The following is an 18,311-nucleotide window of genomic DNA, read 5'->3' as shown; positions in this document are numbered from 1 at the left end:
TGCGGATTGGATTCTCAAAAACACCTCTTTGAGGCTTGACAGGTGTTCCTCAAAGGTTTTATTGTAAATCAAAATATCATCGAGGTATACCATGCAGATGTGCCACGGGAGCCCTCTGAGGACCAGCTCCATCAAACTTTGAAATGTGGCAGGGGCGTTGGAAAGGCCCATCGGCATAGATCGCCACTGATAGAGGCCCTGTCCTGTCGTAAAAGCCGTCTTTTCACGGTCCTCCTCCGCAACTTCCACCTGCCAGTAACCATTAGAAAAATCTAATGTGCTGAACCACGCAGCACCGGCCAGCGCGTCCAGTGTGTCGTCCACTCGGGGCAGAGGATGAGAATCTTTAATAGTCACACTGTTTAGGCGTCTATAATCCACACAAAACCGCCAGGTGCCACACTTCTTTCTCACCAAAACAACTGGCGATGCCCAGACTACAGCTCTCCTCGATAACACCGTCCGCAAGCAGGCCAGCCACCTGTATTTCTATTTCGGCATGTTTTTCAGGGGATGTACGATGTGCACGCTGCTTGATGGGAGTCTGCTCACCAGTTCTGATATAATGTTTCACTAGCTTGCACTTGCCAGTATTCAGTTTGGAAGAGCTGAAGATGTCATTGAATTCCAACAGCAATGCTGATAGTGCAGCTTTCTCCAAATTAGAAATAGGTGACTCGTCTAGTGATATAGGAGGCGCAGCTGTGGAAGAGGTCACTGCAGCTACATCAACCGGGGCATGAAACAGGTGAACATCAGAATCCTCAACTGAGTATAACTCACCCGGGTGCATCCCTTGTTTCAATGAAATGTCATGTCCAGTAGGATTCAAAATCCGAGCCTTTGTCAGTCCGTTGTGAACCCCAGCCACTGTGTGAGCTACTATTAGACCGGAAGACTCCGCCACATTGGGTTCTATGTATCCAACAAAGTCACTCGCTACATGGGCTGCGTTAGGTAAACATACTTTAACTGGTACCATTGTCTCGCTGAGAGGTGGCAGATTTATAGTGGTGGCCAGTGACACATTGCAGCACGTTGGAACAAACCGTGATGTCCCACAGTTGTAGCTTAGCACAGCTGAGGTCCAGTAAGGCGTGATTTTTCAACAGAAAGTCCCAGCCCAGCAACACAGTCTGTGTGGTTTCTCTTAGCACATGAAATACATGCTGCCATGACTCCGTCCCCAGCTGGAATGTTACAGAGATGGTGCCCAGTGTATCTAGCATTTGTCCATTCACTGCATGGGCCGACACAGTCTTTTCTCAGTGGGCGATTGCGAAGCGTAGGAATTGACATACGAAAATCTGCACTCATAAGAGACACACTAGAACCAGAGTCCACTAACATCTGAACCTCCACGCCTTCCATCACCCCTTTCACATACGATACTAACAGCTCCTGGCCAGCGTCCATAATTACATCGTTGCCTTTTGATACAGAATTACTGACATCGACATTGTCAATCTGAAGGCCCATAGGCAACATAGCTGGTGTTCGGGCCGCAACAACAGCTACAGTCAGTTTTCCGACTGGTAGCAGCACTCCGCTCCGCTAGGTGACATGAAACGTACTCCTCGCTTTCTTGAATCATCCACATAGCTGTTCCATCTGCGAGAACCGGGGCTGGGGCTGCGTCTCGCTGGAGACAAAGGAGAGTGTGAGTTTTCATAACTACGCACATCCATACCTAATGTACTCCCATCACGGTGCTGGAACAGTTTCCTCCCAGGTGAGCGGCCTCTATGAGTGCTATCAAAGACACGTGACTGGCATCCGCGACCCCCGCAGACACACTGGCACATTCCATAAGACTGAGAGTGGTCTCCATCCCACTTGTCCATTGCTCTAGGGCTTTCAGTTTTTGGTTTTCGTCGCACAAGCGCCTCAATTCCATTCTCATATCCCTCATTTCCTCTGTCAGTCGATCCACAGCTCTATAAAGTTCTCCATTATCAGTCACAGAATAAACAGCAGCCACAGCTCCTCCATCATTATTACTTCCCGCAACATTACCAGTCATGTAATCAGTCTTTATTGCGTCTCTAGCATTCTCACACCAACCTGCAATTATCACAGTCTCCTCCAAATCCGTCGCTCCTTGTTCATGGCATTTAGCTCTGAGCACCGGATCCAAACCAGCAAGGAAACGATTAAATTTTTCTTCCCTTTGGGCTCTGTCGCCGTATTCAGGAAAAGCCTCGTCCACTAGCCTGCTGATCTCCGCCGCATACACCTCCAAACTTTCCCGCGGAGCACGAGGGCGGGCTGATAGGCTGGCTCTGAAGCGAACCATAAACTGCCGCTGTCCAAAGGCCTCCCTGAGTCTTTCTTTTGCCGCTGTATAATCTGCCTGAACAGTATGAGGAAGGCTGTCCCACTAAAGAAATGCTGCGTTGCTCAGCCGCGTCGGTAGAATCCGCGCCGGTTCATAATTATAGGACGCAGCACCATGTCCCTCTGTGAGTGCTCTGACCGCGACCTCGAACTGCCGTGCCCAACACAGAAAGCTCTGCTTCTTGTCACCGGAGAACGGCGGCGGTAACTCAATTCTCACATGTCTGTTAATCTTGTCGCGGTCCCGTCTTGAATATAAATCATCCTCGTCTTTACACCACGTGATGGCCGCGTCACGTTGAACCCGCGCGTGCGAACTCCACTAAGAACTTTCGACTATAAACTAACTAGTTAAACACCCGCAGTAACACTGAACCACGTAAACGCAAATAAAACAAAACCGCTGCCACCAGTGTGACCGAGCGTTCGTGCAGGGTTCGCCTAAACACTTATGGATAAGAAAACAATAAACGAGAACATCCGAACTCTTCTTAACTTTTTATTCTACGCGATCTCGGCTTGCTGCGGGGACCAGGCCTCCAGCCCTCTGCGTCGCCCGATGCCGGTGGCCGGGGGAGGGGACGTCGCAAGTGGTGCGCGAGAAAGCAGAAGCGCGGCAAGAGGGCGGGGGTTCGTGCTAGGCTAAAAACAAACCCTAGCCGGCCAGCTCTCCCGTCCATCCTGCTCTCCAATGTCTGCTCCCTGGATAATAAACTGGACTACATCCGACTCCAGCAAGCTACGCGGCGTGAGTTTAGAGACTGCTGCGTCTTTGTTTTCACGGAGACGTGGCTCAGCGACAGAGTTCCGGACGCCGCCATTCAGCTAGACGGGCTAGCCTCGTTTCGTGCCGACAGAAACACAGCTCTGTGCGGTAAGGCTCGCGGCGGCGGCTTGTGTGTTTATATCAACACGGAATGGTGCAAGAACTCTGTGCTAGTCTCATCGCTGGTGGAGTTTGTGACTGTTAGATGTAGACCTTTTTATTTACCACGGGAATTCACTACTGTTTTCATAATCGGTGTCTACATTCCCCCCAGTGCTAACGCTAATGCTAAGGAGGCGCTCTGTGAACTGTATGGGGCTATTAGTGAGCTGCAGAATTCACACCCTGACGGACTGTTTATTGTTGCCGGAGATTTCAACCATGCAAATCTCAAGTCAGTGCTCCCTAAATTCCATCAGCATGTGGACTTTGCAACGAGAGGGAAGAACGTGCTGGACCTTGTTTACACAAACATCCCCGGCGCGTACCAGGCGGAGCCCCGCCCCCACCTCGGATACTCAGACCACATCTCTGTTATGCTAATCCCAGCATACAGACCGCTAGTCAGACGCTCCAAACCGGTTCTGAAGCAGGTGAAAACCTGGCCAGCAGGAGCCATCTCTGCTCTTCAGGACTGCTTTGAACACACTGACTGGCACATGTTCAGGGAAGCGGCAACTGACGGCGACTTCACTGACTTGGAGGAATACGCGACATCAGTGACCTGCTATATCAGCAAGTGCATTGATGACGTCACCGCCTCCAAGACCATCACCTCACGCTCCAACCAGAAGCCGTGGATGACTGCAGAGGTGCGTGCGCTACTGAGGACTCGAGACTCCGCCTTCAGAGCAGGCGATAAGGTGGCCCTAAGAACAGCAAGGGCCAAACTGTCCCGGGCCATCAGAGAGGCGAAGCGCGCACACGCCCAGAGAATCCACGACCACTTCAAGACCAGCAGAGACACCCGGCGCATGTGGCAGGACAAAACTAAAGAGATGGTTGTTGACTTCAGAAGAGCACAGAATGACCACTCTCCGCTGAACATCGACGGCTCCTCTGTGGAGATCGTCAAGAGCACCAAGTTTCTTGGTGTTCACTTGGCGGAGAACCTCACCTGGTCGCTCAACTCCAGCTCCATAACAAAGAAAGCCCAGCAGCGCCTGTACTTTCTGCGAAGGCTGAGGAAAGAACATCTTCCACCCTCCATCCTCACCACGTTCTACAGAGGGACTATCGAGAGCATCCTGAGCAGCTGCATCACTGCCTGGTTTGGGAATTGCACCGTTTCAGATCGCAAGACCCTGCAGCGGATAGTGAAGACAGCTGAGAAGATCATCGGGGTCTCTCTTCCCTCCATCACAGACATTTACACCTCTCGCTGCATCCGCAAAGCCACCAGCATTGTGGATGATCCCACACACCCCTCACACACACTCTTCACCCTCCTGCCATCTGGAAAACGGTACCGAAGCATTCGGGCCCTCACAACCAGACTGTGCAACAGTTTCTTCCCTCATGCCATCAGACTCCTAAATACCTAGAACTGGACTGAAGGAACACACACACACACACACACACACACACACACATACATATACACACACACACAACTGAACCGGTCCAAGGAACTCACGCATACATACATACATATATATATACACACAACAGAACATCCTCTATGCACATGCACTGCACATGTTTTGCACATGTCTTATTATTGCTGCTACTTCTATGTTTACACTGTTTACACTACCTCAGCTGTAATATTTGCACTACTGTCACTTTATCACTTTCAACAGGACTGTGTACTGGTCGGCGTCGTAGTTATGTACTGTCTGTTCTGTCTTGTGCTGTCTGCACATGTTTGCACTTGTGCACTTTACGTTTAATTTATGTAATTTATGTAGTCCCCGTAGTTCTGTGTTGTTCTGTGTTGTCTTATGTGGCACCTTGGTCCTGGAGAAACGTTGTTTCGTTTCACTGTGTACTTGTATATGGCTGAAATGACAGTAAACTCCACTTGACTTGACACACACACAACGAGCGCCAGTACATCCACAATTAGTGCAATATAACAGAATCGAATAAAGTCTGTTACAGTTCTTTTGTCACGTGACCACTTCCCGGATCAGTACCTCAGTCAGTAATACTATAACGTAAAACTATTTTTTGTATGTTGCATCATATTTAGGAATTATCATAAAATTATCAAAAGATGTGTAATAAGCATTTTCCTAGAAATAAAAAAAGGTCTGTCCATTCCTGTCACTCTGTTTTTGTTACTGTTTCTTGAAGATCTGTGGTGTTATGTTTTAGTAATAATAATAATAATAATAATAATAATAATGATTACTATGCACCCGTTTGTAAGGAAGGTTGTAAATTAACTAATTTCTCTATCCAGTGCTGTCACGTCACTTGACAACAGAACGAACGACGGGAGTAACGGTACCGACATGCAGCACGCAGGAGGAGCTTCAGCATACAGGAGGAACTTCAGCACGCAGGAGGAGCTTCAGCATACAGGAGGAACTTCGGCACGCAGGAGGAGCTTCGGCACGCAGGAGGACCGAGTGTTTAACCTTCACACGGTGAGTTAATTACAGATATTATAACACACAAATGTTATATAAATATTACAGTTTAAGCGACTGAGATGAGTTTATGTGTTAATACAGAGCTGCACTTTTAATAAACTCGTCATGAAGAGTTTCTGTAAAATGGAAATAAATAAATAAATAAATAAATAAATAAAACACCCGACAGTAAATAGTTCTGTAAATAGTTGTACAGAAATACCGGATTGTTATTTTGAGTAGTGTTTAGTGTTTTTATTGTTTTTGCTAATAAACGCCAAACGGTGGTGTATTTACTAGAGAAAATAGCGTTAATGTAGTGAGCTAGCTATCTCAGGCTAAACAACAGAATGGCTCCTGACGGCCTTCACTTCCGGTTTTACTGCCGCTTTAGCTTTATGATTATATTGTGATTAAAAAAAAACACATTTATTATAACTTTTATCATAGCTTATTATTATTATTAATTAGTAATTTTAAGTTAAAATTAAGTGCGTAAAAGCCTTTCAGGAAGAACGGCTGGCTTAACCGCAGTCACGTGACGGACTTCACTTCCGGTTTTATTGCTGCTTTTTCTTCCGAGGAGAATCTGGAGGTACTATACTTGCGTTTGTGTTGCCAGGGATTCCCTCGTTGCGTTGTTGTTTGTAAGGAGTTTCCGGCGATGTTGACTGGTCGGCGGTCTGGTTGGCGTTATGTAGCGTCTCGAAAGACCAATGAGGAAGATAAACAGAGTGAGGCGTGAACCCGGCGGAGTCTCGTAGGCGGGTTGCTAAACTTTGAAGAACCCTAACCCTGGTTCACAGCGGTGAGAAGGCGAGAGTTGGAGGCTTTGCAGGACCCAGTCTGGATGCGGAGTCTCGGAGCAAGCGTGATGTCCTCGTGATCTCCTCGTGATGACAAGGGGTAAGAACTTCTAAAGCTCTTGGTTGATGAGACTTCCTTCAGATGTGGATGGAGACTCACTTGAGCTGCTTCATTCACTTGAGAATGCTCTGATTTTTACCGAGACCTGGCTCTCAGAGAAAGTACCGGAATCCTCTGTTCAGCTACAGTCTCACTCCTTACACCGAGGAGGTGTGTGTGTGTTTATCAACAACTCGTGGTGTGGAGACATACAGACTGTTTATAAGCACTGCTCGCCAGATGTGGAGTTTTTATTGCTGAAATGCCGTCCCTATTATCTACCAAGGGAATTCACCGCTGTGTTTGTAGCCGCTGTTTACTGCTCCTGACACTGCGAGTAATCTCACTGCTCCTCCTGACGCACAACATGAGGACTCAACTTCTTAGATCGACCCTTGCGAGGGCTGTTCTGAGTGGAACCCATCTTGGAAAACCTCTGTATGACTCTGGCCACTGTACTGTAACTCAGTTTCAGGGTGTTACCGATCTTCTTATAGCCTAGGCCATCTTTGTGGAGAGCAACAATTCTAATTCTCAAATCCTCAGAGAGTTCTTTGGCATGAGGCGCCATGTTCAACATGCAGTGGTCAGTATGAGAGAATTGTACTCAAAGCACCAAATTTTAACTGCTCCAATACAAGATACACAAATTTGTATGGTCCTGTCAAGGAGACAAAAACATGAACATGATGAATAGGACATGTGGCTTTGCATGGTTAAACGACGTACAGCCGTTATCACTCAGGGTGTACTCACTTATGTTGCCAGCTATTTTGACAATAATGGCTGTATGTTAAGTCATTTTTACATGACAATAAATCTATACTGCTATACAAGCAGCACATTGACTACTCTAAAATATATCCAAATTTCATTTCTATAGTATTGTCCCTTGAGAAGATATACTAAAATGGTTGCTGAAATGTGAGGGGTGTACTCAATTTTGTGAGATCTTTAAACTTCAATCGATATTGCCATTTTTTAGCCTGTATACTCACAGATACTATGAATTGTTGTGTGTTTGTTTTGTTACTGATCTATTTAAAATAATCGTTTTGTAGAAAGTTAAGGTGCTTTGGGTGTGTAGCAGCTTGCTGTGTGTGTGTGGTGTGTGTGTGTGTGTGTGTGTGTGTGTGGTGTGTCTGTGGTGTGTCTGTGGTGTGTCTGTGGTGTGTGTGTGGTGTGTGTGTGGTGTGTCTGTGGTGTGTCTGTGGTTGTGTGGGTGCTTCAGCGCTTTCAGGAAGAACGGCTGGTTCTTCATTTCCGGTTTCACTGCTGCTTTAGCTTTGTGGTTTTGTTGTGAAAAAAGGCCACATTTATGAATTGATGTCTTTTTTATCTCTCAGCCATTCTCCAGATGAGAGTGAAGCTACACTCTTTAAAAGCTTGCTTGATGGAGGAAATAATTTAATTTTCATCTTGGGAGAGTAAAAAAAGAAAAGTAAACAGCACTGGAATGATCTCATCACTCAGATTAAACAATTAGACTCAAAATACGCAACTAAGCCTTCATCTGAACTTTTTACAGAAAGAACAAGGCTGCAAACTGAGACTGACCGAATAACAACTGAACAAACGGAACGACTTCTTCAATCTCGTTCTAAATTGTATTAGCGTTCAAATTCTCACACAAATCACCTTCTAATATAATAACGTACATCCGTAAGGATGATGGTAAAGTCACAAAGGATGAATTAGAAATGAATTCAGTTTTTAAAGCAATTCTATACTTCCTTATATTCGTCTGAAATTGAGCACGACCCATCCGAACTTGATTTTTTCCCCCCAAAATTCTTGTAGATGATGAAGCAGAACCAGAGAAGCCCCTAAACCTAGAAGAACTTAATTTGGCTCTTTTAAATATGCAAAACTCAAAAACCCCAGACCCTGATGGTTTCACAGTAGAATTTTTAAAAATGTTCAAGGAAAAACTAAAGCCTCTTTTACTGGCAGTATGTGAGGAATCATTTCTTGTAGACCGTCTTCCACATACATTTTATCCAGCAGCAGTTTCAGTGCTACTTAAGAAAGGGAAAGATCTCCTTAACTGTGGATCGTTTTGGCCTGTGTCTTTGCTTAATGTGGACTGTAAAATATTGGCAAAAGTTTTAACCCGAAGATTGGAGAATGTTCTACCTTCCATCATAACACCGGACCAGACCGGATTCATAAAAAATCGATTTTCTTTTTTTAATATTCACAGAGTATTTGATATTATTTACTCCCTTTATATAAATAAGCTTATACCAGAAATTATAATATCTCTAGATGCTGAAAAAGCTTTTGATAGAGAGAAGTGTATCTTTTCAGCTGTTTAAAGAAATTCGGTTTGGGCCCAAAGTTCTTATCATGGGTAAAATTTCTGTATGCTTTTCCCTCCTCATCTGTCATCACTAATAATATTAGTTCACAATTTCTTCCATTACACAGGGGAACTAGACAGGGAGGCCCCATGTGTCCCCACTTTTCACAGTAGCGATTGAACCTTTAGCTGTTTTGCTGAGATCAACATCAGTTATTCAGGGAATTATTAGAGGGGCAGAGAGCGTAAATTATCATTATACGCAGATGACCTGCTCCTGTATATCTCAGATCCACATAATTCTCTTCCTCATGTTGTGGCTGTATTTGAGCGTTTCAGCACTATGTCAGGATATAATGTCAATCTTTCCAAGAGTGAGCTATTTCCTACAAATCAAGCTGCAAAACTATCTTCCTTTTCTGCTTATCCATTTAAATTAGCCCCAGACAGTGTCACATATCTTGGTGTGGTTGTATCAAGAAATACTTCTGAGTTATTTAAACTTAATTTTGCTCCACATTTAGTCTGAACAAAGATAGCTGTTGAAAAATAGTCCAGGCTTCCTATCCCCTTGGCTGGAAAGTATATATAAATATTAAAAAATCTTATGTTGTTTATTTAAATAAGACAATAGCATCTTTTCTTTGGAATAAGAAACTCCCTAGAATATGCTTGTGTTTTTTACGAAATCCCAAGGAACTAGGGAGGATGGCTCTTCCACATTTCTAACTATATTACTGGGCCTGCAGTTTGAGAGCTTTAGCATATTGGTAGGATTCACATAACTCTAATCATTTACCGGATTGGGTCCATATTGAATCCTCAGCTTGCCTTCCTTTTTCATTTCCAGCCCTTTTATTCTCACCCTTACCACTCGGTCTTGACTCTCATTCAGTACGTCCTGTGGATTGGAATTCTGTTCAGATTTGGGTCCAAATTCATAAATATTATGGATGGCAGAGAGGTTCTGTTTGTGCACCAGGTGCCAGAAATTATGGATTTGTCCAGCCTCTTAATGACTGTGCATTCTTGCTATGGCAGGAAAAAGTCATTTCATTATTCAAAGATCTATTTGTTGATGGGAGCTTCCTATCATTTGCACAATTAGAATCTCAGTTCAAAATACCAAAGACTCATTTTTTCAGATATCTACAGATGAGTGATTTTATGCGTCCATTTTATCCATATGTTTTGGTTTTGTCCCAGGCTGTTTGTTTTCTGGTCACTGATTTTTGAGTCTTATTCTAAGATTTAGTAAAAATGTTAGTCCAAACCCTCTAAAAGCCATCTCTGGTATTGTCAGTGAAAAGACCACTCTTTCAAACAGTGATATCAACCGCTATTCTTAAGTCTGGAAAAATAAGACTGAATCTGTGGGGTTCTGCTCCACGTTCGCTGTTGTGTGGCCTTTCATAAGTTATCTTCAGAATCAGTTATAGCTGAAATGGGATGAATCGATGCTGATACCTGATTTTGTTCATGATTTTCCTGTATGTTTTTTATTTGTATGTAAACAGTATTTTATGTTTGTTCCTTCTGTTTTTTCCTCTGTTTGTACACGTGTAGTATTGTCTTAGTGATTATGTATGTTGTTGATGGTTGCATAAATTAAAAAAGCAAAAAAGAAAACCCACATTTATTATAACATTTTTTTATCATATCTTATCATTATTATTATTAGTAGTAGTAATTCTTAGTTGATGAGGTTACAAAGTTTTATGAAGTAGATAGCTACACATAAATATTAATCAATATTAGTAATTACTAGCCCCTCACTTAGCCGTCACAGCTCCAGTGTTAGGTGTGTGAGTGTGTGTGTGTGTGTGTGTGTGTGTGTGTGTGTGTGTGTGTGGTGTGTCAGGTTCCTGTCTCTACTCTCTATGTCGTTCTTTGTTCTTAAGCTTTCCCACTGCACTTATTGTGTTTAGGTACCTGGTTAATTCCTCACCTGTTCTCACCTGTGCAGTGCTGCTGGTGGTGTTGTGTCTCAGACATGGAGTCCTGCAGGGTTCCTCACCAGGTCCTGCTTTTATTCATCCTCACGTTCATCACAGGTGAGTGTGATTTCAGTCTCACTGCTCACACTGGGCTCAGCGAGTTCCTCTTACAGTCTTACAAACCTCTATTAAACATGTTTTAGGATTAATTACATTTACTTTCTCAGGATTTAATTTCAGAGTTCAGAGGATCAAAGTGTGAAAATCCTTCTATTAAGAAACAAACCTGAGTTACAGGAGAGTGTTACTGCGTCATCAAATATAAGAGCCAATCAGGTTCCATATGCAAATACAGGCCAAACAGCAGCAGTGTACCAGTCACCAGGGGAAAGGGGGTGGAGCCTGTCGGGATGGAGGCTTTTAGATTTATTCTGTTTATTTACTCTGGATTTAGTGATGAGGCTGAAAGTGTCAGTACTTTTAGGTTTTTTTCTCATTCATTAGCGTATATGTTTAGAAATCATTTCAGTAAATAAAAAATAAAAACACTTCAGAATGTATTCATGTAAAATATCTTGATCTTGATCTTTACTGATATTTTTTCTTTTTATTTTATGCTGCTATTTAATCAGTTGTGATTATAAAGGAAAGAGAAAAGCGTATAATAACGTTTAGTGAAATGTAAAACAGCAATATTGTTTAAAATGTATTTATACAGATCATATATGATATAAAACATGAATTATAGACTCCTGAGTGAGAGACGTTAGTGTGACATCAGCTGCACCTCCTGGTTGCAGAAACAATGCAGGAGACTATAATGATTTAAGAGCTGAGCCAGAATTTGTTTTCTAAAACATTGAGTTGTGCTTTTGAGCGTCAGAATCAGAAATGTGATTATAAACACAACTGTTTTCACTGCGTTACTATCAAATAATTAATAATTTAACAGGCTTAGCTTGCTAGTTAGCTAAAATAACTCATTTACATTGTTTTAATAAACCTGTATAGCCTGCTAAAAAATCATACCGTAAGGATCTTCTAGAGTTCCACTGTTAGTTTAGCTGAACTGCACTCGCTGTCCTTTAGTGCTAATCCATAATAACAACTGAAGAACATTTTCGCTAACATCAGTCTGATTCTTGAAGGAATCTGTAGTTCTCTTATGACAGGTTCTGGTCTCTTATGGTTTTCTTGCAACCAGGTCACATGTGCATATTGTTTTATTTATAAATACAAAGTGTTTTATAGGAAGTCTTTATACTGAAATGTGTGAAATATACACATTTTAATTTTAATTTAATCATATGTGCATGTATAGGTTTATATTTTATTCTGTTTACCTGCTTCTCTCTTTCAGTACCTGTATCAGCTGTCACTACTGTACAGGTGAAGTTTAATCAGTCTGCTGCTCTGCCCTGTGAACGGAAATGTCCTCGTGAGGCCAAATGGTCTCTGTTCAGTAACCGAGATGATGCAGTGGCTCGGTGTGATCAGACATCCTGCTGGTCACTAAAGGAGGGATTTAAAATGTCCCATGATCAGTACCTGAAGGGAGATCTCACCCTCACCATCACTGCAGCTGATTACAGTATGAGGGGTTTATACATATGTGAGTGTGGTGGTGAAGACATTAATGATGTGCGTCTCAGCATCGAGAGTAAGTGTCTTTACCTGCTCTATAGCTTATACACTCTTACTGATTTAGGTTTAATGTGTTATATCACATTTACACCCAGTTAAGATGCTGAGTGTTTTTTCTCCTCAGCCATGATATCATCAGTTCAGATAAACCCTGGTGAAGATCTGCAGCTGGATTTGCACGTATCAGAGCGAGTGAAGGTGATCTATAAGGGTGAAGATTCAGCAGATCCACATGGTGAACAGATCTGCACTGTGGATAGAAGCTCACTAAACTGTACAGCTGAATACACACCGAGAACATCACTCACTAACACCGTTCTTACACTGAGAGGAGTAAAGCTGACTGATGGGGGAGTTTACATCGTCCGAGACACGGAGAATAATGAAGATCTTCATATTTACTCAGTATCAGTGAGAGGTACGTATTCAGTGTGATTGGTGTCCGTGTGGAAACTTCAACATTTAAATATAAATCCTCTTCTAAGAAACAAATAGGATTTTTGCAGTCAAAGTGTGTGTAGGATAAAGACAGTAAAGCTAACAATGTGTGTGTGTGTGTAGGATAAAGTCAGTAAAGCGAAAAGTGTGTGTGTGTGTGTGTGTGTGTGTGTGTGTGTTTGAGACAGAGAGAGCGCTACCATGGTGGGTGATTATCCTGATAGTGCTGCTGCTGCTGCTTGTTGTTGCGCTGTCTGTTAAAATCTGCTACCAGAGGAAACTACTTCAACGACATCAACTCTGCCAAAGAGATGAAGTAAGTACCAGCTCCGTGCAGCTCCGTGACATCAGAGATCACATGACTGCGTGCTGTAACCAGAATAAAATCCACAGCACATCACCCTGATTAGACGCCACTCAGTCACTGCATGCACACTTCCACAAAATAAATAGAATTATCACCTATAAATTACACTTTTACTGTCAGAATAGTTCCACGTTTAATTCAGTAATCTCACATGATCACTGAGAGAGAACAGTTAACTGTTTAAACATCAGATTATTAATAGTTTTAAATATTTATCTGAACACTCAGCATTACATACGATGCTCTGACTCTTTAAAACTGAATTCCTCCAGTCTCACTCTGAGAAGCAAATCCTCTACAGTCTCTTTATAAATAAAGACTTTCAACTGAATTCATCTTAATTTTATTCCTCAGCCTTTCAGGAGATGTGATGAATTTACTGAGTGTAGGTTTTGAAGTTGGTGATTAGTATTTAATAATGTGCACTTTAATGATATTTTATACGTTTCATCTCTATTAAGTCGTACAGAGGAGCAGCAGTGGAGCAGGAAGAGACCAGACCTGGAATGGTACCCTACAAATGAGGGACCAGGCAGAGAACGAAAGCATGTTGGAGCAGGAAGAGAACCTGAAGCTCAAACATAAGAATGGAATAACAGAGGGAAGAGACTTATAACTTCATACAGCATGATTCTACTGCAAGTCTTTTTTTTAATCCCTTTATCTGTTACATATCCTCATCAGATCTTCTTATAGGCTTCTCCTGTCATATATTACCTTTGGAGATGATTTCACTGAGCACCACATCATCTGTCCTTCTCTGGGATCTGCTTCAGTCCTGGTTCTTCAGCAATGTGTCCAGCTCCTTTAAGAATAGAACCTTGTGTTCTGGTCTCAGAAGAACCTCCTCTAAGAACAGAACCTGTTCAGATGGCATCAAGGTCACATTATTAAATACTAATGATATTTTATACGTTTCATCTCTATTAACTCATACAGTGGAGCAGGAAGAGACCAGACCTGGAATGGTACCTCAGAAATGCCTAAACTGCCAGAGAAACAAATGATGATGAAGCAGGAAGAGAACCTGAAGCTCAAACATAAGAATGGAGTAACAGAGGGAAGAGATTTATAACTTCATACAGCATGTTTGGATTATTACTTTTTGTTTTGCATCGTTGTTTCTGCTCTGACTTTCTTCAGAAGTGTTCAGGTTTGTGAACCCTGCAAGCTCATGTTTTTCCCACCTGTGTGAAGGTTAAAAACTCGGTTTGCTCTGCTGCTGAAGCTGCGCCTTTTACACTTTCAGTTTCTCTAATTCCTCTCCGCTGTTAATATTTTATTGAACTAGACACAAACTACATGATTTACAAATCGAGCTAACACATTTTTCCCCTTGTGGTGCATAAATATTCCCACCCTTTAGAAATGTTGGTCCAGTGATACATGATAAACAATGTGCATTATGAAATATAGGCATCCAGTAAAACAGCTGTGTTTAATTTTAAAAACTGTGAGAAACTGAGTTTAATCATACTTTTATTCAGTGTCCTACAAAATTAATGACACTGAAAATACGGAGACAAAAAATAAATAAAATAGCTGGGACTGATCAGTGTTTACTGGGTGTGTCCTCTGTTACGACCCACACCAGTACTGCTGGCATCAACTTCCAGCTTGAAGGGTTTTCCAAATTAGGGGCAAACACTGATCAGTCCCAGCTAGTGAACACGTGTGTGTGAGGACACACCCAGTAAACGCTGATCAGTCCCAGCTAGTGAACACGTGTGTGTGAGGATACACCCAGTAAACACTGATCAGTCCCAGCTAGTGAACACGTGTGTGTATGAGGACACACCCAGTAAACACTGATCAGTCCCAGCTAGTGAACACGTGTGTGTATGAGGACACACCCAGTAAACACTGATCAGTCCCAGCTAGTGAACACGTGTGTGTATGAGGACACACCCAGTAAACACTGATCAGTCCCAGCTAGTGAACACGTGTGTGTGAGGACACACCCAGTAAACACTGATCAGTCCCAGCTAGTGAACACGTGTGTGTGAGGACACACCCAGTAAACGCTGATCAGTCCCAGCTAGTGAACACGTGTGTGTGAGGACACACCCAGTAAACACTGATCAGTCCCAGCTACTGAACACGTGTGTGTGAGGACACACCCAGTAAACACTGATCAGTCCCAGCTAGTGAACACGTGTGTATGAGGACACACCCAGTAAACACTGATCAGTCCCAGCTAGTGAACACGTGTGTGTGAGAGGACACACCCAGTAAACACTGATCAGTCCCAGCTAGTGAACACGTGTGTGTGAGGACACACCCAGTAAACACTGATCAGTCCCAGCTAGTGAACACGTGTGTGTGAGGACACACCCAGTAAACGCTGATCAGTCCCAGCTAGTGAACACGTGTGTGTGAGAGGACACACCCAGTAAACGCTGATCAGTCCCAGCTAGTGAACACGTGTGTGTGAGGACACACCCAGTAAACGCTGATCAGTCCCAGCTAGTGAACACGTGTGTGTGAGGACACACCCAGTAAACGCTGATCAGTCCCAGCTAGTGAACACGTGTGTGTGAGGACACACCCAGTAAACGCTGATCAGTCCCAGCTAGTGAACACGTGTGTGTGAGGACACACCCAGTAAACGCTGATCAGTCCCAGCTAGTGAACACGTGTGTATGAGGACACACCCAGTAAACACTGATCAGTCCCAGCTAGTGAACACGTGTGTGTGAGGACACACCCAGTAAACACTGATCAGTCCCAGCTAGTGAACACGTGTGTGTGAGGACACACCCAGTAAACACTGATCAGTCCCAGCTAGTGAACACGTGTGTATGAGGACACACCCAGTAAACACTGATCAGTCCTAGCTAGTGAACACGTGTGTATGAGGACACACCCAGTAAACACTGATCAGTCCCAGCTAGTGGGAAAGTTACTGAGCAGCTCGAACTGACATGGAGCACCTCACAGGGAGAGGAATCACAACAGACAGGTGGGAAAAACACGAACATTATGAAACTGCAGAGAGTGTGTGAGCTCATGAAGGTGGTTTTATCTTCACACAGCGCTCACAGACGTTATCTCCATGTTACATACGCTCAGGCCTTAACACAGCTGGAGTAAAAATGTTAGTGTTGATGTTCCAATAGCTCTCTACTGAGATTCTGGAAACAGCTGATCTCATGTTACATATATATTCTACTGTTTTGATTATTAAACTTTTTTTTTTTAATTCTTTTAAACATTTGTTTTCCTTTTCACTGCTAATTTTTAGACATTAAATAAAAGTATTACCAAATTAAAAGGTTTATTTTTAAATGCAGCGCTGTTTTGCTGTAAATTTCCTACCAAACCTACATTTCCTGCTGCATGCCGTGTATCGCACAATCATGTTTTAATATTTTTGTGTATTTCCCACCTCTACTATTTGCTCATGTTTGAGTTAGCCGAGAGCAGCTATCTTCTTTCTAACATTTGCCTATTTATTATGTTCTGCAGTTGATGATGTGTAATCTAGAAATACCAGATTTATTTGTATAAGTCAAAAGAATACAGAAATAAAGTTCTGGCGCTGAGGTGTCCGAATGATTGGAATAAACTTCCTCTAGATGTCCTAGCAGCTGAGACACTGGTAGTCTTCAACCAACGTCTAAAGACTTAAAAGCACTTCTGTAAGTCATGCCGCATTTGCAAAAATGGCATAAATGTAAATGTAAATTAATATTGTCTGTGTTCTGGATAGAAATTATAGAATAATGTAAATATGTAAATAGCTCATTTGTGGTGCCTTGACTAAAGATGGCTTCAGAAAGTGACATCAGAAAATCCTCCTTTGCTTATTTATTACGTTCTGCAGTTGATGATGTGTATAATTGATGATTGTATAGTTGATGTATAATACTTGTTTGTGTAAGTCAAAGGAGAATACAGGAATAAACAGATGTTTTCAGAAGAATACAGGAATAAACAGATGCAGAAAAACACAAATATACTTGTATGTATTTATTTTGGGAAATAATTTTTGCTCTGGCTTTTTACTAGGAAGATCAGAAAATATTTAAAACATTTATCCTTTAATGTAATGTTATACTTTACTCTGTCTTTATTCAAATGTAGATTAAGTCTGCAGCTGCTTCATTATTGCATCTGTAAAAGAAGCAGAATTTGTCCTCCAGGATTCCAGTGGGTTTCTGTTCTTAGAGGTATGAATCTCTCTGGATAAGAGTCTCTGCTAAACACTAGAAATGTAAATCAGTCAGATACCTCCTGACCTCCACTGTGGTTTCAGCACTGGCACTTTGGACCTGCTGAGTTTTATTAAAGCCAACACAAGATTTCAGACTGTGATGTTATTTCACCTGTGCTGTGAGATCACATCTGATATAAACCCAGACTGGCCAGATTTCACTCCATTCAATTTTATTTATATAGTGATTTTTAACGATAGACATTGTGCTAAAGCAGCTTTACAGAAATGCAGGTCTGGTTTTAGATCCTTAATGAACAAGCCAGAGGAGACAGTGGTGAAGGAAAACCCCCTGAGACAACATGAGGAAGAAACCTTGAGAGGAACCAGACTCTAAAAGTAAGCCATCCTCTGTTGGGAGACAGATGATCTGATCAGTGATCAGCACATTCACTGGTAAAACCTCGGGTCCAGGGGCAGGGCTAGTGCACAGGAAGAGTGTTGAAGTGGAATTGTGCATCTACACTGGGACAGAGTCACTCTGAAACAGCACAGCTTTAAAACAACAGCAGCTGGTTGCAGCTGTAGACCATAAGCTCCATCACAGCTTAGTGTGAACGTAAACGACTGCTACGTTTGAGTTCACCAACTACTAAAAAATTAACAGTCCCAGCAAGTACAGTAGCATACCTAAAAACTTACACCTGCCCGCTAGTAATGCAGCGTCTGCCCTAAACAAAACTACTCACTAACTCTGTTCAGTGTAAAAAGCGCAGGTTTACCGACTATACATACAGTGTTTTATTTTGTAAGGAGTGTAATGACATCTTTATGGGGAGATATTTTTGTGCTCTCTGATCACCAGTCATGGCCATCTCA

At 42.6% G+C, this 18,311-nt stretch overlaps 1 protein-coding gene across 7 annotated transcripts in view; it reads left to right on the top strand.

Annotated features, from left to right (window-relative positions):
• The window catches only part of LOC117597028 (uncharacterized), a 60,978-nt gene extending 43,745 nt beyond the window's left edge, over positions 1-17,233 (top strand). For 4 of the 7 annotated variants that reach the window (XR_008301649.1, XR_008301648.1, XR_008301647.1 and 1 more), the window contains 2 exons: positions 5,511-5,697; positions 6,305-7,687. Coding sequence is in view for 2 of the 7 variants with exons in the window: in XM_053233581.1 (XP_053089556.1) it covers positions 13,098-13,225; positions 13,738-13,800 (191 nt within the window). In the remaining 5 variants the exon portion in view is untranslated. Of the gene's footprint in view, positions 1-5,510; positions 5,698-6,304; positions 7,688-12,600; positions 12,890-13,097; positions 13,226-13,737 lie in introns of those variants that run through there. The other 3 variants (XR_008301650.1, XM_053233581.1, XM_053233579.1) reach the window with 3 other exon arrangements.
• Positions 17,234-18,311: the final 1,078 nt, after the last annotated feature.

This window comes from Pangasianodon hypophthalmus, chromosome 4 (assembly GCF_027358585.1).
Source record: "Pangasianodon hypophthalmus isolate fPanHyp1 chromosome 4, fPanHyp1.pri, whole genome shotgun sequence".
Classification (NCBI taxonomy): Eukaryota; Metazoa; Chordata; class Actinopteri; order Siluriformes; family Pangasiidae; genus Pangasianodon; species Pangasianodon hypophthalmus.
This window is presented reverse-complemented; position numbering and strand designations above follow the sequence as displayed.